This window comes from Gopherus flavomarginatus, chromosome 1 (assembly GCF_025201925.1).
Source record: "Gopherus flavomarginatus isolate rGopFla2 chromosome 1, rGopFla2.mat.asm, whole genome shotgun sequence".
Taxonomy (NCBI): Eukaryota; Metazoa; Chordata; order Testudines; family Testudinidae; genus Gopherus; species Gopherus flavomarginatus.
Genome location: NC_066617.1, coordinates 233,969,195 through 233,991,023, shown reverse-complemented (window position 1 = coordinate 233,991,023; position 21,829 = coordinate 233,969,195). Strand labels below are relative to the sequence as shown.

The 21,829-nt window shown below is 46.3% G+C and overlaps 1 protein-coding gene across 10 annotated transcripts in view; it reads left to right on the top strand.

Moving 5' to 3' along the window:
- FRMPD4 (FERM and PDZ domain containing 4) overlaps window positions 1-21,829 on the top strand; it is a 478,200-nt gene that overhangs the window by 373,945 nt on the left and 82,426 nt on the right. For all 10 annotated transcript variants that reach the window (XM_050963167.1, XM_050963177.1, XM_050963218.1 and 7 more), the window contains 2 exons: window positions 4,007-4,167; window positions 19,613-19,715. In XM_050963167.1, the coding sequence (XP_050819124.1) occupies window positions 4,007-4,167; window positions 19,613-19,715 (264 nt within the window). The remainder of the gene's footprint in view (window positions 1-4,006; window positions 4,168-19,612; window positions 19,716-21,829) is intronic.

The following is a 21,829-nucleotide window of genomic DNA, read 5'->3' as shown; positions in this document are numbered from 1 at the left end:
TTTTCTCCTTATTCAATCCAGACTAAATGCTAGAGTACCTGGGGACCTAAATATACAAAGGCAGAAAGGACAGCAATCCTGAAAGGCTAGTATTTTTCCAAGGCTCAGGCACTGGCATCCAAATCATTCACTTATTCACCATTTTGTAAATACTTCAGTGTATTGATGGCAGCCTCAAATGATGAAGAACCTGTTACAGAAATGAAGGCTACAATCACCAGGAGAAAATGATTAGACGTAGGATTTTAACATAATTTAGAGGAGAATTTTGTAGGGTTTTCAAGTGAGAGATAAAGAAAAACAAAGGGAAGATGTTTGAAACCCCATGATCACTACCCAAGTGCAGTTTAAAATGTTAAATAGGCAAGTTTCTGAAATGTCAGTATCCTCTAAAACAGGGTCTTGATTAAAGACAAGAGCTTTGGAAACCCAAATCAATAGCTGGAATTGATTCTGGGCATCCTGAAGATACTGACATAAGTACTATATTTCAACCACTATAATCAAAATAGATGGCAGCTTTTCTAAACATCACATAAAAATTGACCCAATATCAATAGAAAAATGTTACAAGATTCTCAAGGGTGGAAGTAGGAGACAGAGTGTGGGCCGGTTGTTACTAACATTGCTTGATGTATAGAAAAAGAGGGAAATCACGGGCTGAATTTATTCATTGTCATAGTTCCCAGGCCACAAGGAGCCATTGTGTTCATCTAGTCTGACTTTCTGTATAACATAAGCCATAGAACTTCTCCAAAATAATTCCTAGACATATCTTTTAGTAAAACATCTAATTGTGATTTTAAAATTGCCAGTGATGGAGAATCCACCTGACCCTTGCTAAATTGTTTCTAATGTTAATTATCCCCACTGTTAAAAATATATCCCTTATTTCCAGTTTGAATTAGTCTAGCTTCAGCTTCCAGACACTGGATCATATTATACCTTTCTCTGCTAAATTGAAGAACACATTGTCAAATATTTGTTCCTAATGGCAGCAGTGTTCCCTCTAATTTTTCCCACCCATGTGCAGAATGAATTTTGTTATGTGCACCAATAGGGAGGTGATGTGTGACTCATCACCTCCATATTGGTGTACATAACAAAATTTATGTGGTGGTGTGGGGCCAAGGGGTTTGAAGTGTGAGAGGGGGCTCAGGGCTGGGGCAGAGGGTTGGGGTGGAGGGCGTGAGGGCTCTGTCTGGGGGTGTGGGCTCTGGGGGGGCCTGGAGATGAGGGGCTCAGGGCTGGGGCAGAGGGTTGGGGTGCAGGGGTGGGGGCTCTGTCTGGGGTTGCGGGTTCTGGGGTGGGGCTGGAGATGAGGGGCTCAGGGCTGGGGCAGAAGGTTGGGGTGCAGGGAGTGAGGGCTCTGTCTGGGGGTGCGGGCTCTGGGTTGGGGAGATGAGGGGGGTTGGGTGCAGTGGGACTCCCTGGGGCTACTGTGGGGAGAAAGGACTTTCCCCCTACCCCACCCCACCCCACCCGAGCTCTATCTCCCTGCAACAGCAGCAGCACCTGAGCTGGGAGGAGAGAGAGGCACCTCTCCCTGCTGTGGCAGGTCCAGGCCAGGCTGGATCGGGGCCAGGGGAGGGGCGCCTGTCCCCTGGCCGCAGCAGATTCGGCGCTGGGCTCAGTCAGGGCCAGGGCAAGGGCACTGTGACAGGTCCAGAGCTTAGGGAGAGACATCTCTCCTTGCCGCAGTTCTGAGTGTCTGTGAAAGGCTTAATAGGCATCTGTGCGGCCGTGCAGCTTAGAGGGAACTTAGCATGTCTGTACTTATAGACTGTAATTAAGTCAGCCCTTAACCTTCTCTTTGTGAAGCTAAATATATTGAGCTCCTTTAGTCTATCACTCTAAGGCATGTTTTCTAATCTTTTAATCATTCTCATGGCTCTTCTCCGAACCCTCTCCAGTTTATCAACATCCTTCTTGAATAGCGGGCACCAGAACTGGACACGCTATTCTAGAACTGGTTGTACTAGTGTCAGCTTTGGAAGTAAAATAACCACTATTCCTACTCAAGATTCCTCTGTTTATGCATCCAAGATTTGCATTAGCCCTTTTTGCCACAGCATTGCACTAGAAGCCCATGTTCAACTGTTTATCAACCATCACCCCCAAATCTTTTTCAGAGTCACTGCTTCCCAGGATAGAGTCCCCCCATGCAGTATTTACAGTCTACAGTCTTTGTCTCTAGATTTAGCCATATTAAAACACACATTGTTTGCTTGCACCCCGCATACCAGGTGATCCTGGTAGCTCTAAATCAGTGACCTGTCTTTTTCATTTCCCTCCCCCCAAGTTTTTTTGTCATCTGCCAACTTTAGCAGTGATGATTTTATATGTTCGTCTAGGTCACTGAAAAATATTACATAATGCAGGCCAATTTAGAAATAAAGAGATAAGTTTCAAAATGTCTAAGGTGTTCATTTTTGTCATATGTGAGCTGTACTATACAAACTAGGAGAAAATACATTTCTAGTCATAGAATAAGCTGGGACAGGACAGCAGGTTCTTTTTTTGCTGACTCACCCTAATGCAAATATTAGGACCCTGCACAGAGGTACAAAGCTGTTTCAGCTGACTTGCTCTGACTCAGACTAAGTCCTATTAGCACCAGCCATGACTATAAAAGGGTTTGATCAAGGGAACCCATGAGCATAGATGGAGAGGTTCTGCAGGGAGAAACTTTGGAAAAATACTGAGGCTTGTTTTGTTGGTTCTTTTTAAGTTAACAATAAAAGCTAACTACAGGAACAGAGAACATTTGTACCAGTACCAGTGGGACTGTATAAGTGTGTTAGGTGTAGGGAGGAGAAACCACCAACTTGAAGAGGCTTTAAACATGGAAGGATGATTGGTGCACACAGCTTTTCTACATATTACAAGTTACACATACATTTCCTGGGGTGTTCTTGCGGGAATGTGAAAACCTCAATTCTTGAAGATGGAAGGAGGGGGAAGATGAGGTAGACCTCTGAACCTGAATGAAATCCCAGCCAGTTCTCATTTATTATGAATGTTTTTTATGATATAGAGGGAGGTGGTGTTTGTGTCTGCTATTATTACAGTCCATATATTCCTAAGGAGACCGACTTTCAAACTGACAATATGTCACACTGGATGACTTTCCTGTTCCTTAACCTTTTCTGCTCAAAAAGGGTGCTTAACAGCACGATCTTCTCCTGCCAGATAAAGACTTCTGTTTTCTAGGATATGATTTTGATAACTTAAATTAATTGATTTTAACCATTTCTTATGCACAGAGTTTGAGTGTGACATTCTACCAGAATAAACCGAGACTTATCTTTTTGAGGGTTGATTCTACCTAGTACTGTAATAAGAAGACAAAGTCATCACCAATTGTTGTTGTTTTCCTTCTCTTCTCTTCTTTCTCCTCTGTATTAATCTTCTTTTGATCCAAAAACAAATGATCCAGTGTTCTAAATATACAATTGAGTGTTACATTTGTTTCCAGGGGCTTGAGGCTGCTCAAATATATGCAAACTGTGCTGAATGTTTTATACTTAAGGCTGCACGTTGACTGGGAATGCCCTCTCCTCTCACACGTTACAGCAGAAAATTGGGCACTTCATTTTCTGGAATGTAATTGTAACATTTTAAATAAATACAAGGTTGCTTTATTTTCCTCCTCTCCCTGGCAAAAGGAGGATGAAAAATTCAAAATACAAAAGCGGAAACCTTGATTTTTCTCATATATTTAGAGCTGGTCAAATGTATACTGTCAGATGTGGGAGTTGTGTGCAGGTATAAGTATTGGTTAGTGAATTAGCTCTTTAGTCTGAGATATATTATTAACCTCTGTGTAAGAAAACTAATGCATAAGATTGTAAAACATTAATTAAGCTGAGACTTTGGTTCTTTCAGAGAGACTATCTCAAATATTCCCCCTATCCTGTAAGTGTAAGGTGTTTGGCTTGTATAGGTACCACAAAAACACATTTTAATGATCCTTTCCTTTTTTTCATTCATTTTTTCCCCACAGTCACATGACACAGTCGGCCACATTTGAAGACCCTCGAATAGAGAGCTGCCAAATCACCCCTCCAGCCCCTCGTAAAGTGGAAATGAGGAGGGACCCTGTGCTGGGATTCGGTTTTGTGGCTGGCAGTGAAAAACCAGTTGTTGTACGCTCCGTAACACCAGGTATGGTTTTTCCCCTTGCCTAGCCCCAAAAGCAGGTTTTGAGACTTTACTAACTCCATTTCTATGCTGGCTGTATTGCTGGCAGTGAGATGGATGTGCTCAGATTTCCAGCATGACTGCATTGACTTTTAATGTTGTCTGCTAAGAGATTTGATTTCTTTGGAATTGCCTTTTTAAACTGAATTTAATGTAATAATTTTGAACTTGTATTTACACTGACTGAGGCCTGCTGGGACCAAATACCATGGCACATGTGAGTATTATTAATGCATTCCAGTAACCAAGTGAATCATGGATGCTAGATAGAATCATAGAATATCAGGGTCGGAAGGGACCTCAGAAGGTCATCTAGTCCAACCCCCTGCTCAAAGCAGGACCAATCCCCAGGCAGATTTTTACCCCAGTTCCCTAAATGGCCCTCTCATAGACTCATAGGTCAGAAGGGACCAATCTGATCATCTAGTCTGACCTCCTGCACAAGGCAGGCCACAGAACCCCACCCATCCAATTTTATAACAACCCCTATCCCAGGACCGAGTTATTGAAATCCTCAAAAATGGTTTGAAGACCTCAAGCTGCAGAGACACCACCAGCAAGCGACCCGTGCCCCACGCTGCAGGGGAAGGCGAAAAACCTCCAAGGCACCTGCCAATCCGCCCTGGAGGAAAATTCCTTCCCGACCCCAAATATGGCGATCAGCTAAACCCTGAGCATGTGGGCAAGAGTCACCAGCTAGCACCCAAGAAGGAATTCTCCGCAGCAACTCAGTACCCATCGCATGCAACATCTCCCCGCAGACCATTGAGCAGACCTGTCTGGTGGTAATTCAAGATCAATTGCCCAAATTAACGATCCTATCATAACATCCCCTCCATATACTTATCAAGCTTTGTCTTAAAGCCAGGAAAGTCTTTTGCCCCTACTACTTCCCTCGGAAGGCTATTCCAGAACTTCACTCCCCTAATGGTCAGAAACCTTCGTCTAATTTCAAGTCTAAACTTCCTAATATCCAGTTTATACCCATTTGTCCTCGGGGCTACATTAGTACTAAACTTAAATAATTCCTCTCCCTCCCTAACGTTAACCCCCTTGATATATTTATATAGGGCGAGCATATCCCCCCTCAGCCTTCTTTTGGCCAGGCTAAACAAGCCAAGCTCTTTGAGTCTCCTTTCATAAGGCAGTTTTTCCATTCCTCGGATCATCCTCGTAGCCCGTCTCTGAACCTGTTCCAGTTTGAATTCATCCTTCTTGAACATGGGACACCAGAACTGCACACAGTATTCCAGATGGGGTCTCACCAACGCCGTATACAACGGTACTAACACATCCTTATCCTTGCAGGAAATACCCCGCCTGATGCATCCCAAAATCGCATTTGCTTTTTTAACAGCTGTATCACATTGGCGACTCATAGTCATCCTGCTATCAACCAGTACCCCAAGGTCCTTCTCTTCCTCCGTCGCTTCCAACTGATGCGCCCCCAACGTATATCCAAAATTCTTATTATTAATTCCTAAATGCATGACCTTGCACTTTTCACTATTGTATTTCATCCTATTTCTATTACTCCAGTTTACAAGGTGGTTCAGATCTTCCTGAATAGTATCCCTGTCCTTCTCCGTGTTAGCAATACCCCCCAGCTTCGTGTCATCCGCAAACTTTATTAGCACATTCCCGCTCTTTGTGCCAAGGTCAGTAATAAAAAGGTTAAATAAGATCGGTCCCAAAACCGATCCTTGAGGGACTCCACTGGTGACCTCCTTCCAGTCCGACAGTTCACCTTTCAATACGACCCTCTGGAGTCTCCCCTTTAACCAGTTCCTTATCCACCTTACAACTTTCATATTCACTCCCAGCTTTTCCAATTTAACTAACAGCTCCGTGTGCGGAACCGTGTCGAACGCCTTACTGAAATCTAGGTAAATTATATCTACCGCATTTCCTTTATCTAAGTAATCCGTCACCTTCTCAAAGAAGGAGATCAGATTGGTTTGGCACGATCTACCTTTAGTAAATCCGTGTTGCAATTCGTCACAATTCCCATTGACCTCTATGTCCTTAACTACTTTCTCCCTTAAAATTTTTTCGAAGACCTTACATACTACAGACGTCAAGCTAACAGGCCTATAATTACCCGGATCACTCTTATTCCCTTTCTTAAAAATAGGAACTACATTAGCAATCCTCCAGTCATACGGCACAACCCCCGAGTTTATCGATTGCTTAAAAATTCTCGCTAACGGGCTCGCAATTTCACGCGCCAGTTCCTTTAATATCCTCGGGTGGAGATTGTCCGGGCCCTCCGACTTTGTCCCATCGAGCTGTTCAAGTACGGCCTCTACCTCAGTTGCAGTAATATCCACTTCCATATCCACATTCCCGTTTATCATCCCTCCATCATCGCAAGGTTCCTCACTAGTCTTATTAAAAACCGAGGCAAAGTACTTGTTTAGATGTTGGGCCATGCCTAGGTTATCCTTAACCTCCATTCCATCCTCAGTGTATAGCGGCCCCACTTCTTCTTTCTTTGTTTTCTTCTTATTTATGTGGCTGTAGAACCTTTTACTATTGGTTTTGATTCCCTTTGCAAGTTCCAGTTCAATGCGGCTTTTAGCCTTCCTCACTTTATCCCTACATGTTCTGACCTCAGCAAGGTAGCTTTCTTTACTGATCCTGCCTTCCTTCCACTCCCTGTAAGCTTTCTGCTTTTGTCTAATCCCCTCTCTCAGTTGCTTGCTCATCCAGTTTGGCCTACAACTCCTGCCCATGGTTCTTTTCCCCTTTCTCGGGATGCAGGCTTCCGACAGTCTCCGCAGCTGTGACTTAAAGAAATTCCAGGCCTCCTCCACATTTAAATCCACTAATTCCTCCATCCAGTCCACTTCCCTAACTAATTTCCTTAACTCTTTAAAATTAGCCCTGGAGAAGTCAAAAACCCTAATCGCAGATCTACATTTGTTTATCCTTCCATCTAGTTTGAACTGAATCAGCTCATGATCACTCGAACCAAGGTTGTCCCCTACCACCATTTCTTCTACGAGGTCCTCACTGCTCACCAACACCAAGTCTAAAATGGCATCCCCTCTTGTAGGTGCTTCAACTACTTGATGAAGAAATCCATCCGCTATCACATCCAGAAAAATCTGACCCCTATTATTCATGCAAGTACTCGTCCTCCAGTCTATATCCGGGAAGTTGAAGTCCCCCATAATCACACATTTCCCCTTTGTGTTTACTTCATTAAAGACATTAAAGAGGTCTCTATCCATATCCCAATCCGATCCCGGCGGTCTGTAGCACACCCCAAGCACTATCTCAGGGGAAGCTCTAGTTGCTTTTTTACCCAGCGTGATTTTTGCCCAGACGGACTCTGTCTTATCCATTCCATCGCATCTTATTTTGCTACATTTAATTTCATCATTGATGTGCAAGGCTACTCCCCCACCTTTGCCTTTCTTCCTGTCTTTTCTGAACAGCACATAGCCTTCAATACCCGTGCTCCAGTCATGAGTACTATTCCACCAGGTTTCGGTAATCCCTATAATATCCAGCTTCACTTCCTGCACGAGTAACTCCAGTTCCTCCATCTTGTTACCTAGGCTCCTCGCATTAGTGTACAAACCTTTTAATTTTCGGCGTTTGGCGTCAGTGACATTCTTTCCCCCGTCGTGCACAAACTTTCTACCACCAGCATCACCCGTTACTCTGGTTTCTACTCCACTATTCCTCCTTGGATCAAATCTTGGGGCCGCAAGGGTATCCCCGCTCACTTTGTTTACTTCCCTCTCCAGGTTATGTTCTGGCGTGGAGATCTCCCGAACATTTCCCAACCATCTCCCCCAACTTTCTAAAGGATTGAACTCACAACCCTGGGTTTAATAGGGAAATCCTCAAACCACTGAGCTATCCCTCCCCACTAGTATTCTGAGGGTATGTCTACACTGCAGTTAAAATCCTGCAGCTGACCCATGCCAGCTGCCCTGGGCTCAGGTGCTCAGGCTGCAGGGCTGTATAATTGCAGTATAGGAGTTCGGGCTAAGGCTGGAGCTCGAGCTCTAGGACCCTATGAGGTGGGAATATCCCAGAGCTCGGGCAGCAGTGCAATTAAACAGCCCTGCTAGTCTGAGCCCCATTAGCCTGAGCCCTGCGAGCCCGAGTCAGCTGGCACAGGCCACCCACAGGTGTCTAACTGCTGTGTAGACATACCCTACATTCTGATATGCTGAACATGCCTTTGTAATGATGGAATGATATCAGACTGGAGGAGGTCTCAAGTGGGGTTCCACAGGGATCTGTTCAGGATCTGATGTTGTTTAACATCTTTATTAATTATCTAGATGTAGGTATAGAGAGCATAATGATCAAGTTTGCAGATGACACAAAGCTAGGGGACAGTTGCCAATACTTTGGAGAATTCTGCTAAAATTCAAAGGGATCTTGATAAATTGGAGGCTGGGCTATAGACAACAAAATGAAATTCAAGAAAGACAAATGTAAGGTCCTACAATTAAGGAAGAAAAACCAAATGCACAAATACAGAATGGGGGAGAACTGGCTTGGCAGCAGCACTGCTGCAAAGGATCTGGGAGTTGTGGTGGCTTATGCCTTCAACATGAGTCAGCAATGTGATGCTGTTGCAAAAAAAGCAAATACAATTTTGAGTTGTGGCAGGGGGCCACAGGCCTCCACACGCTGCTCCAACCCCGAGCACCAGCTCTGCACTCCCATTGGCATGGGAACTGGGGGAGGCAGTGCCTGCAGGCAAGAATCGTGTGAAGCCTCTTGCAGGCCTCCGCCTAGCAGCCAGACCTGCCGCTGGCCACTTCTGGGGAGCAGAGCAGTCCGCGGTGCCAGGACAGGCAGGAAGCCCAATGACTGGCAGCCACTGGAGGTAAGCCCATGCCCCAATCCCCTGCCCCAGCCCTGAGCTCCCCCAAACCTGAAACCCCTTCCTGCACCCCAAATCCCTCATCCCTAGCCCACCCCAAGCTTGCACCCCCAGCCCAGAGCCCTGACCCTCTTCTGCAACCCAACCCTGTGCCCCAGCCGAGAGCCCCCTCCCATACCCTGAACCCCTCATTCCCAGCCCCACCCTGCTGCCCTAACCCTCTGCCCCAGCCCTGAGCCCTTACCACATCCCCAGCTCCATTGGGTCACAGGCATCAACAATTTTCTTCAACTGGGACCCCAGAAAAAAGTTTGAAAACCACTGATTTGGGAAACTGGAAAGGATTGAGAGGCAGGTGACAAAGCTGATCAAAGGGATGGAATACAAACCATATGAGCAAAGGCTGAAGAAACTGGGTATGTTTAGCTTGGAAAAGGAGAGATTAAGGCAGGGGATATGATAGCAGTCTTCAAATACTTGAAAGGCTGCCATAAAAAAGATGGAGAAAAGTTGTTCTCTCTTGCCACAGAGGGCAGGACAAGAGGCAATGGGTTCAAACTACAGCATAGCTGACTTAGATTAAATCTCAGGAAAAACTTCTTAGCTGTAAGAACAGTAGGACAATGGAACAGACGCCTCAAGAGGTAATGGAAGCTCCTTCACTGGAGGTTTTCAAAAGGAGGCTGAAGATCCACCTGTCTTGGATGATTTAGACCCAACAAATCCTGCATCTTGGCAGGGGGTTAGACTAGATGACCCTTGCAGTCCCTTCTAACCCTACAATTCTATGATTCTGTAAGGGCTTGTACTTGGGAATATTGTTTCTCACTGCACTCGTTCCAAACTTGTTAGCAGCAAAAAGCCAATATCATAGTTATTATTCTTAGCCATTACTGTTGTTTGACTTTACTGGTTGACCAACTTCATTTAAAGAAAGAATTTTATTCAATTTTTATTTCTATTCTGTATAGTTTCTTATACCACCCACCTCACATAGTTTCTGAACTTCTTCCATAATGCATTCAGTTATGTGATTAAACTATGTTATGTATAAGTTTTTCTTCTCTCATCTGCTCATCAGGGTGAGAACTGAGTGTGCAGCGTAGGGTTTTATTTTGGTAGGGATTTTGTTGCTGCTGGGGTTTGGTTTTTTGTTTTCTTTATGGACACTGGACTGTGTTTATATTAGAGAAGGCAGGATCAGAGAAATGCACCTTTCACTTGTCAGGGAAGATGGTAAGGTTTGTGACAACCATTCGTTCCTGGGAGAGTTTGTTCCACATTCTCAGATTAGACTAACAGACGTTTTGGAGCATGAGCTTTCGTGGGTGAATACCCACTTCGTCTGATTCATGTAGTGGAAATTTCCAGGGGCAGGTATATATATGCAGGCAAGTCTGCATATATATACCTGCCCCTGGAAATTTCCACTACATGAATCTGACGAAGTGGGTATTCACCCACGAAAGCTCATGCTCCAAAACGTCTGTTAGTTTATAAGGTGCCACAGGACACTTTGCTGCTTTTACAGATCCAGACTAACACGGCTACCCCTCTGATACTTGATATTCTCAGATTGGCCGCTGAGAAAGCTCTGTCTCCTATATAGAGGAGTTTTGCCTTTGTGATAGAAAGTTCAATTGTGCCTGACAAATGGAGTTATTGATCGTGGTCTTCATCCCGAAGTTTTAGGCAAACTTATAGACATACTGGGCCCAGGCCACAGATTGCCTTGAAGACAAGGACAAAGACCTTGAACTTTCAATATTCTTTTGAAAGCACTGTAGAGAGCAGAGGACAAGCAGAACTGCCAGTAGAACATCTACATGTGATTTGCCCAGGTGTGTGTGCAAATGGTGTTTGTACTGCTTGCAAATAAAGCAAATTATGCAGTTAGGATCTGGCCCCCCTGAAGTCCTGATTAATCTCAGACAGTTCTTTCCCCCGAAATAGCTTTACTTAGTGTAACTGTCATATTTAAAGCCCAGTTGGGGAAGCATATTTATATTCAATCACCAAAGTCATGGCTATTTATATTCAATCACCAAAGTAAGAGTGGGGACAAATACAGTGGAACCTGTGTGCATTTGTACATAGCGAAACTCCATTTATAGTGGATTCAGAAGTAAAATAAAACTCCAAACCAAACAGAAGCACAGCTTCCTCTTGTTGTCTGAATGAATTGTGTCAGGCAGTAAGAATTTTTTTCTTTTAAGATTTCATCTTCTGTTTTATACCATTGTTACAAAGTTTAAAGACAAGACATTAGCACAAGTATAATCTTTCATCTGAGGCTGTGACACTGTGCTCCTTTTTCGGGAGCTTGTTAAGGGAAGCAAAAAGCTTGTTGTGTGCTTCCAAAGAGTAAAGTTGTTGTTATAGTGGTGCAGGAGTGCCACTATTCTTAAGGTTGCATCATGACATCTGTGTAAAAGTTGACCTTTCTAAGTCCTATAAAATCAACATGCTTAGTCAGATGTTTTGAAACCTGTTGTGCCTTAGGAGAGTACCAGGTAGGGTTAATGACCCAAATCTGAAGTCATATAAGACAGATGTTCCCCAAAATCGATATTTGTTTTAAAGTTTCTAGGTTTCTGTTTGTTTGTTTTTTGCCTAGAACTAAAGACCAAACTATTGATCTGATGCAGGTCAAAATGGTCTCAGTCTGTCAAGGTTTGCCCAAGGGAGTGCATGGCACCCATTAAATCTTTGGGGGACTCAAACTGAGAACAGTAATTATGAAAATGTACATTTTTACACTGCACATGCACCAGTACAGAAGAATGACTAGAGGGTCTCTTCCAATATTTTATATGCTTTAAAGCTAGACTCTTTTAAGTGCTTTAAAATCCAGATGGTTAATCTGATGCTTCGAAATTTGGTGTGCCCCATGGGGGTGTGGAGGTAGCACTGGTAATTCAAATTTGACCAAAAGGTTTCCCGAGTTCCCCCCCCTTAAAACAAAAATCTCCTTCTGCTGCCTTATACTGTTAAAGTGAGAAGTATTAACAAAGGAATGAATCATAGACCTCTTGATTGCTGTGAACTCATCCCTCAATTAACATAACTAAGGATAATTTCATTGAAAGTCCCCACCTAAAACAAAAGAAGTTCTGGACAGGGAGGGTTGCTACCATTTGTGAGTCATGGCTAGCAATTTTCTTCTGGGGTCAATGTAATTAAAGTATTAGTGGGGGAGGGGGGAATTAGACATGTGAATGCTTCCTGGGAGGGGAAGTGTATCAGAGGCCAGAGGAGTGTGGGAACTGGGGGAGAGGAGTTTAGGGAACCAGTGATGTTACACCAGGGCAGAAATGGAGATGGATGGTATGGGAGGCAAGAGAGTTTGAGGACTCAGACACGGGAGGCATGGTACCTCCTCAGCTCTGCCAGTGCACCCTAACTCCCTTGCACCCTGAGCTCTACCTGTGCACTTCAATCCCCTCATCGCAACCACCCTGCAGCCTGAGCTCTGCCGATGCACCCAAACCCCCACGAACTCCACATTAGAGCCCTGCACAGGACTATTTTTAATCCTGCAATACCCACTCTTACACGCTCTCGCTATTATGGCAGCAAGTCCTGTGGGACCTGCAGGATCCTGGTATCTCTGCACTAATCAGGCACAGGACTCTATGCCACAGCTCTGAGTGCACCCCAACCTGCCTGAACCCCAACTCCACAGCTCTGACAGTGCACCCCAACCTGCATGTGATGCATCTTGGGGGCACCCAGGGCTGTAAGTTTGTTGCCACATGCCTCCAGCACAAACCAGTCTGTCAGCCACTCCAGCACTCTCCTCTGTCTTTGCCCAGCAAGCTGACAATAGATGGTTCCAAGTCCCTTCAAAGTGTCCCCTTGTGTTTTCCAGCCACTGAACCCTGAATACCCACAGAAATCCCAGATCCTCCATTCCCAAAGGAACAGTGTACCCCAATTTACCAGCTTTACCTTAGACAAGTGGTTCTCAATCTTTCCATACTACTATACCCCTTTCAGAGTCTGATTTGTCTTGTGTACCCCAGTTTCAGCTCACTTAAAAACTACTTGCTTACAAAATCAAACATAAAAATAAAAAAGTGCCACTGCACACTGTTACTGAAAAATTGCTTAGTTTCTCATTTTTACCATATAATTATAGATCAATTGGAATATACATTTCAGTGTATAGTATTGTGGCAAAGTACCTGCCTCTCCTCTGCTAGCTCAGTCCTTCTTAGCCTTGGAGACACAGGCTTGGGCAAAGCAAAAGCCCTTCACAGTCGCGCAGGGTCTGGCTGATCCCTTCTCAGTCAGGCCCTTGTTCTGTTTTCCTCTCCTTCTGGGGAGAGTGCAATCTGCCTTGCAAGAAAAGTTTCAGAGTTCAGCTGCCCCTACTCACTGGCAGCTACTCTACTTCTCTCCTCTCCCCTGCTTCCCTGCCAGGGAGGGTGCAAAAAGGTCTCCAGCCATTGGGGCCACCTGAAACTAATTAGCTCCCTGGTAACCCCTGTTCCAGCTGAACCTTATTCCTCCATGATTAAGCCTTCTGGGACTAATTACTACCCCTCTCCTGGTAGCTAAGTGTCCTGAGTTTGCCACATATCCCCCCCCCCACACACTCAGCATTATGGGGTTGGGCTACTTGGGTCGGAAAGCAGTGCACCCTCGACAGGCCATCCGCATTGCCAAGTTGGGTTCTCGACCTGTGTCACACTGTGAAGTGGAAGGGTTGAAGCGATGGGAACCATCTCATTACTCTCGCATTTTTGTCCTTGTTTTGGTGCATCCACTGCAACGGGGCATGGTCCGTGACCAGGGTAAACCTCCGTCCCAGTAGATAGTAGCGGAGGCTTTCAACGGCCCATTTTACTGCCAAGCATTCCTTTTCCACTATGGCCTACTTCCATTCCCTAGGCAGGAGCTTTCTACTGAGGAAGAGGACGTGTGTTCGTCATCTCCAACCATTTGTGAAAGCACCGCCCCCAGCCCTACTTCAGAGGCATCTGTTTGTAGGATAAACTCCTCCCTCCAGTCGGGAGCTATCAGTACGGGGTCTGTGCAGAGGGCCGTTCGCAGATCTGCAAAAGCGGCTTCGGCCGCAGCAGACCATTTTACTATGTCTGGGCCCCGAGCCCTGGTCAGGTCCGTTAATGAGCATGCCCTGGTAGCGAAGTGGGGAATGAAACGTCTATAGTACCCCACGAATCCGAGGAATGCTCGGATCTGTTTTTTCCGGAGTGGTCGGTGTCACTTCTGTATGGTGTCTAGCTTGTCGCGTTGGGGCCTCACCACACCCCTCCCCACTATATATCCAAGGTATTTGGCCTCAGCTAACCCGATCGAACATTTGGAGGGATTTGCAGTCAGTCCAGCCTTTCTCAGGGTATCCAGGACTGCCTCTACCTTTCTTAGGTGCGTCTCCCAGTCGGGGCTATATATGATGACGTCATCAAGATAGGCAGCAGCGTACTCCCCATGGGACTGTAACAGTTTGTCCATCAGCCGCTGGAAGGTAGCGGGGGCCCCATGCAACCCAAAGGGAAGAACAGTGTACTGATATAGTCCTTCTGGGGTTGCAAAGGCCGTCTTCTCCTTGTCGGCTTTAGCCAGGGGGATCTGCCAATAGCCCTTACTAAGATCAAGGGTAGACATGAAACGGGCCTTTCCCAGTCTGTCAATGAGCTCAGCTATCCTGGGTAAAGGGTAGGCGTTAAATCGGGACACCTCATTTAGCTTGCGGAAGTCATTGCAGAACCTTATACTGCCGTCTGGCTTAGGCACTAAAACCACGGGACTGGACCATTGACTGAGACTCTTCAATGACTCCTAAGGCCAGCATCTTCCTGACCTCTTTCGTAATCTCTTCTCTCTTGGCCTCCAGGATCCGGTATGGCTTGACGTGCACCTTCACTCCAGGTTCTGTGAAGATGTGATGGTGAACCTCAGTAGTCCTGCCTGGCTTTTCCGAGAACACATCTTGGTTGTGTTTGATCAGGCTGACCACTTCGGATCGTTGTTCCGGGGTCAGCTCTGGGGATATTCCTACCAGGTTGGGCTGATCGCCTTTAGGGGATGGTGCCCCCAGCGCAGCTACCAGAGCTTCTCTATCCCGCCAAGGTTTCAGCAGATTTATATGGTAGATCTGCTCCAGCTTCCGGCGACCTGGCTGCCCGACCTTATAGTCAACTTCTCCTATGGCTTCGATTACCTCATAGGGCCCCTGCCATCTGGCCAGGAGCTTGCTCTCCTCCGTGGGTATGAGCACCATCACCCGGTCCCCCACCTGGAACTTCCGGGTCCGTGCTTGACGATTGTAGTACGTCCGTTGCGTCCCTTGGGCCTTCTCCATGTGTTCGCACACAAGAGGGGTGACTCGGGCTATTCGGTCTTTCATTTGCAGCACATGTTCCACAATGTTTCTCCCCGGGTTCGGCTGTTCTTCCCAGTCTTCTTTAGTCAGGTCCAGTATGCCCCTGGGGTGTCGACCATATAACAGCTCGAAGGGGGAGAATCCAGTGGAAACCTGAGGAACTTCCCGTACGGCAAACAGTACATAAGATAGCAGGGCATCCCAGTCTTTTCCGTCGCGGCTAATCACCTTCCGTAACAGGCTCTTCAGCGTCCTATTAAAACGTTCAATGAGGCCATCGGTCTGGGGATGGTAGACCGACGTTCTGAGGGTCCGTATGTGAAGCATGGTACACAAGTCCGTCATCTGTTTAGAAACAAAGGGGGTCCCGTGGTCCGTCAGGATCTCCTTAGGTATCCCTTCTCTGGAGAATATCTGGACTAACTCTTTGGCTATGGTCTTGGACATAGCATTCCGTAGGGGGATGGTCTCGGGGTATCGGGTGGCATAATCTAGTACTACCAGGATGTATTGATGGCCCCGGGCCGACTTCTCCAATGGCCCCACTATGTCCATAGCTATTCGCTCGAATGGAACCTCAATAATCGGCAGAGGTACCAGAGGGGCCCTTAAGTATGGTCGGGGCCCATGTATTTGGCACTCTGGACAGGAGGAACAATATCGCCAGACTGCCGCATAAATACCAGGCCAAAAAAACCTCTGTAGAATCCGATCGAGAGTCTTATGCATCCCTAGGTGGGCCCCAAATAGATGACTGTGGGCCAGATCCATTACTGCTTTTTGATGCTTCCGGGGGACCAAGAGTTGTTCAATGACTTGCTCTTGGACGCAGACTACTCTATACTGCAGATCTTTTTTAATCATATAATACGGCCCTGGGCCCTTAGTTCTCCCCTCCACTGGGACCCCATTTACCTTGACTACTTCCTTAAAAATGTTGTGGTATGTGGGATCGTTGGCCTGATCCTGACCAAAAGTCCCATGTGCGGTCCCTATTGGCTCTATTTCAGAGGGGTCTACCTCCGTCTTCCCCTCAGGGACAGCGCCTGGGGAACCCGGTCCAACAATTTGGTTGTAGTTGGCCGACCCCGTCCTGCTGTCAGCTGAGTCCCCTCTTTCCCCTGCCAGTGTAGGTGTCAGGTACCGGGTCAGGATCCTCATCCCCCTCCTTTTATCGGCCCTCCGTTCCCTCCGAGTCTTCCTGGACTTCCCCAGTGGGAAGAACACATCCTGGCTAAACTCGTGGAAGGCGGGGAGAGGGTCCCTGATCTGGGCCACCCTTTGGGTCCCAGAGTCCTTCTCCCTCCTCCCTGGGGAGTAGACCATCAAACCCCGAGAAGTCTCATCCGATAAGGACAGGGTAAGGGAGTTTCGGAACGACTCCCCCAGCAACTCAGCGGGGTTCCCAAGAACTTCTATGAGTACGGGAACGGTCGGGTAATAGCTGATATCCCCATGTACACAGGATATTCCCGAGCGCTTGGCCTGGGATAGTTGGCCCAGCCTGACCAGCTTCCCTGAGACCAGTGTGACTGCACTTCCCGAGTCTATTAATGCTGTGGTCTCTATACCATTCAGCTTAACGGGCCTAGTGTACCTATGGGGGACCATCGCAACCCCGACTAGACTTATTAGCTCGCATGGTCCCCCTATATCTCCCAGTTCACACTGCATGGGCTCTCCTAGATTAGGGCATTGGGCAGCAATATGCGCTGATTCACCACAGGCATAACAGCGGTACCCCCCTCGGGGCAGCCCCCTATTTTTCGGGCTGCTGGGATTTATCCCCTGAGCCTTTCTTCCGCAGTCCTCCAGTCTCTCCGGGGCTGCCGGCAGCTCTTCCGCCTCCTGCCTCCCCTCCATTTTCCGGCCTGGAGCTAGGGCAAACCGGGGCCTCGGCACAGAGGCTTGTCTCCGATACTGGCGCCTTCCTCCCCTGGTGGTCTGAGAAAGTTCTTGGGCTGCTAAGTGCCTCTCCACGAGAGCAACTAGATCGTCATAAGAGGAGGGATCATTTTGGCGGACCCACCCTCATATGTCGGGCAGCAACCCTCTCATGTACCTGTCCAATACCACGGTTTCTACTACCTTCTGCGGCCCACGGGCCTTGGGGCGGAGCCACTTCCGCACAAGGTGTATCAAATCAAATAGCTGGGACCTCAGTGGTTTGTCCTCCCAGTACTTCCACTCGTGGAAGCGCTGGACCCTTATGGATGGCGTCACGCCTGCCCTCGCCAGGATTTCTGCCTTCAGCCGAGGGTAATCCATAGCCGCTTCTGCGGTCATGTCGAAGTAGGCTTTCTGGGCCTCCCCACACAGGAATGGAGCTAGTAGACCTGCCCACTGGTCTTGGGGCCAGGCCTCCCGCAGTGCCGTCCTCTCGAACGCGAGGAGATACGCCTCTATATCATCATCTGTTGTCATCTTCTGTAAGTAGTTGCTTGCCCGTAGCGGCCAGGTCCCCTGGGCCTCGTGCGTCATCGTGGTCAGGGCCTTCAACTGGTTCACTACCTCGGTCAGGGTGGCTCGATCTTGGGCCGCCTGGCTCATCAGCAGCTGGTTGGTCTCCTGTTGTACCTGTACGGACTCTCGCTGGGCCGCCACCTATACTCGAGTAGCCTCTTGTTGAGCCTCAGTGGCCTGCATCAACGCCTTCAGTACATCCTCCATTCCCCTCCCCCCCCAAATTTTTTTCTCTCTCTTTTTTTTTTTTTACCTTGCCCTGTGATGGCTTGCCACCGAGCCTCACTCACTAATACATCCCACTCCTGACGCCACGTGTGGCAAAGTACCTGCCTTTCCTCTGCTAGCTCAGTCCTTCTTAGCCTTGGAGACACAGGCTTGGGCAAAGCAAAAGCCCTTCACAGTCGTGCAGGATCTGGCTGATCCCTTCTCAGTCAGGCCCTTGTTCTGTTTTCCTCTCCTTCTGGGGAGAGTGCAATCTGCCTTGCAAGAAAAGTTTGAGTTCAGCTGCCCCTACTCACTGGCAGCTACTCTACTTCTCTCCTCCCCCCTGCTTCCCTGCCAGGGAGAGTTTAAAAAGATCTCGAGCCATTGGGGCCACCTGAAACTAATTAGCTCCCTGGTAACCCCTGTTCCAGCTGAACCTTATTCCTCCATGGTTAAGCCTTCTGGGACTAATTTCTACCCCTCTCCTGGTAGCTAAGTGTCCTGAGTTTGCCACAGTATTAAGAGCAGTATAAACAAGTCATTGTCTGTATGAAATTTTAGCTTGTACTGACTTCGCTGGTGCTTTTGATGTAGCCTGTTGTAAAACTAGGCAAATATCTAGATGAGGTGATGTACCCACTGTAAGACCTCTGCCTTGCACCCCAGGTTGAGAATCACTGCCTTAAACCACTGCTCCTGTATTACACACAGCACTCGAGTTCATTTATAGCAGATGATGATGTCCTCCTTGCTTCTTCAGACTATTAATTCCTAACAGGAGCGTATCTTTTCATGGTAAAAAACCTTGGAAATTCAGTGGCAAATAATTATGTTAATACAAAGTTAAGGCTGAGTAGAGCAAAACTCAATCTTCTGAAAACTAGGAAATGTGCAGTTAAAGTTGCCTATGCAACTGTAACCCTACCCTCTTTCAGCACTGCCACAATATGCCCTAGTAACATGTACCTTTGCTCGGCCAACCCCACAGTTGCTGAAAATGTATAGGCTCTTCACCTCCTTTGATAACCCATTCGCACTCACTTACAGGATTGCATCTAACACTGTCAGAGAACAAAAAGGAATTTCGTGGTCAGAAGTTTGAGTTTTGCTCATTTCAACCTTCTACAAGGGGATGATGTACCACCAAGAAATCATAACCTTACATTTCAGTAGAGTTGGAAACAAGCTCTAGGCCGTAGCTTTCATATCCGAGCACCTAACATTAGAGTCCTATTGTAATTCCATAGAGGCACCTAAATAAAAGTGGCCTGATTTTTCACCTGAAACTCCCATTGACTTGTTGGGGAAAATCAAGTCTCAGTTATTTAAGTGCCTAAATATAATTTTAAGAGCCTAACATCAGGCACTGTGGTATGTACATTTAGGTTGTTAGCTTTTCAGTGAGGGTGTATTATCAGCAAAGTGCTTTAGACCTCCAAGCCAAACCATATGTAATACCTGCACAGTAGAGGAGGCTGTTCATGGGTTTATAATGGTCTACTAACCTCTGCTTATTTCTCACTTTTCTCCAGGTGGCCCCTCTGAAGGAAAACTTATACCAGGAGATCAGATCATAATGATTAATGATGAGCCAGTCAGCACTGCTCCAAGGGAGAGAGTCATTGACCTTGTCAGGTAGTTGATGCCTTCGTCCTACCAAATAAACCATGAGCCCAGTGGTTTACTGCCAGTAGTCACTTGATAATGTGGCATTCTTGCCTTCTCAGAGAAGAGAAAGTGGAAAATAATGTTACTGAGCTTATAACAAATGTTGATGGAATTGTGTATTACTGACGGGAAACTTCCTTACATCTATACTGCGGGAGTATGAATAAATGTGAAAAAATATATTAAAGCACCTCCAAAAGAGTTGGTGGTTGAAGGACAGGTTACCTTGATGATTAAAGGTTGTTTCATATGCAGAGCTTGAAAAACCCACTCCTCTGGTTGCTTGGGTAAGGGAAATGTTGGAACAGGTTGGCCAGTTGACTGGGACAGGGTACGGAGAATCTGGCATTTTTGGCGTCTTCCCTGAGGGTTGGGTTGTGGGGACAAACCTTAGAGCAGAGTAGGCCAGGTGGTTGCTGCTTTACACTGTTTTTCAGGACAGTAGTGGAGTGGGACTAAAGAGGGAACAGAGTAGCCTAGGATATGGGGCTATCTTACCTTCAGGGTTGGGGAACGCAGGAAGAGGTGAGCCTGTGAGTGGATAGGTGCATATATGTGTCTGTGGGGAGGAGGGGGAGCGGCTTTTGGGTAGTGCATGCTTGAGTGGACGGCATATGAGTTTGTGTGAGTAAGTGTGTGTTGGGTGGGTGAGTGTGAGGAATGAGGGAGATAAATTATAAAAAGTACAAGACAGAGGGAGAAGGAGGGAAAGAAGTTAGAGAACAGAAGACAAAGGAAAAGGAAGATGAAGTTTATTGTGGGGTGGAGAAAGAGAGAAGGAAAAGAGGGAACAACACACAAAGATGCAACGTGATGTATAACAGTGGGAAAAAAGTGAAGTGAAGCCATAGAGATGAAAGAAAGCATAACAAAACTCAGGAGCTGGAGTAAGTTAGAGTATGTTTTAACAAGTTTATTAAATAGAAAGTTGATTGGCAAAAAATATAGTACCCAGTTGTTTTAAACTTCAGAGGCATGACTCTTAGAGGGCAGTGTGTTATATGTATTTTTTTCACTTGGGCTAGTACGCTTTTTTCTTGGGCTACCTGGTGTCAGGAAAACTTCAGGATATGATTGTATACATTTTTTGGCTGATAGGTTAAATGGAGGGTCCTTCTCTCCAAATCTGGCAACCACCAATGTTGAAAGTAAATTGCCTGTGACACTTTTCTAAAAGAGTCAGTTCTGAATTTCAATTTATGAACTTCTACAACAGCTGTGATTCTCTGGGATGATGCAGATCACAATACATAGGATGAAGCGCATGAGAGTTGAGGGCAAAGTGTTCTCTGTCAAGGGAATCTGGCTGTGCAATAAAATAGGAGACTGGGTGACTCAAAAGTTTACCATCTTTAGGAAATGCTGCATACCTTCCTTTTCAAAAATTATTTTCTGCTATAGCAAGAAAGATACGTCAAGGTTCCTTCCTCACTCTGAACTTTAGGGTACAGATGTGGCGATCTGCATGAACACCTCTAAGCTTAATTACTAACTTAGATTTAGTACCACTGCCACCATCCAGAATTTCAGTGTCTGGATCACTCCCTGTCCCCCCAAAACCTTCCCCTCCCTGGGTAGCCTTGAGAGACTCCTTCACCAATTCCCTGGTGAGTCCAGATCCAATCCCTTGGATCTAAAAACAAGGAAAAATCAATCAGGTATTAAGAAAAGGCTTTTAATTAAAGATAAGAAAGGTAAAAGAAAACCCTCTGGGAGAGATTAGCATACCAGCTACTCTCTCAGACAACAGATTCAAAACACAGAGGATGTTCCCCTGGGCACAAATTTAGTTACACAAAAAAAAAATACCCAATTTGATTCTACCTCTATTTGCATAAGACAGGTTAGAAAGAAACAAACATAAACCTATTTATAGACTCATAGACTCATAGGTCAGAAGGGACCAATCTGATCATCTAGTCTGACCTCCTGCACAAGGCAGGCCACAGAACCCCACCCATCCAATTTTATACAACCCCTATCCCAGGACCGAGTTATTGAAATCCTCAAAAATGGTTTGAAGACCTCAAGCTGCAGAGACACCTTTCTAAAACTTACTGCTCTGATAAGAGGCCGGTTCC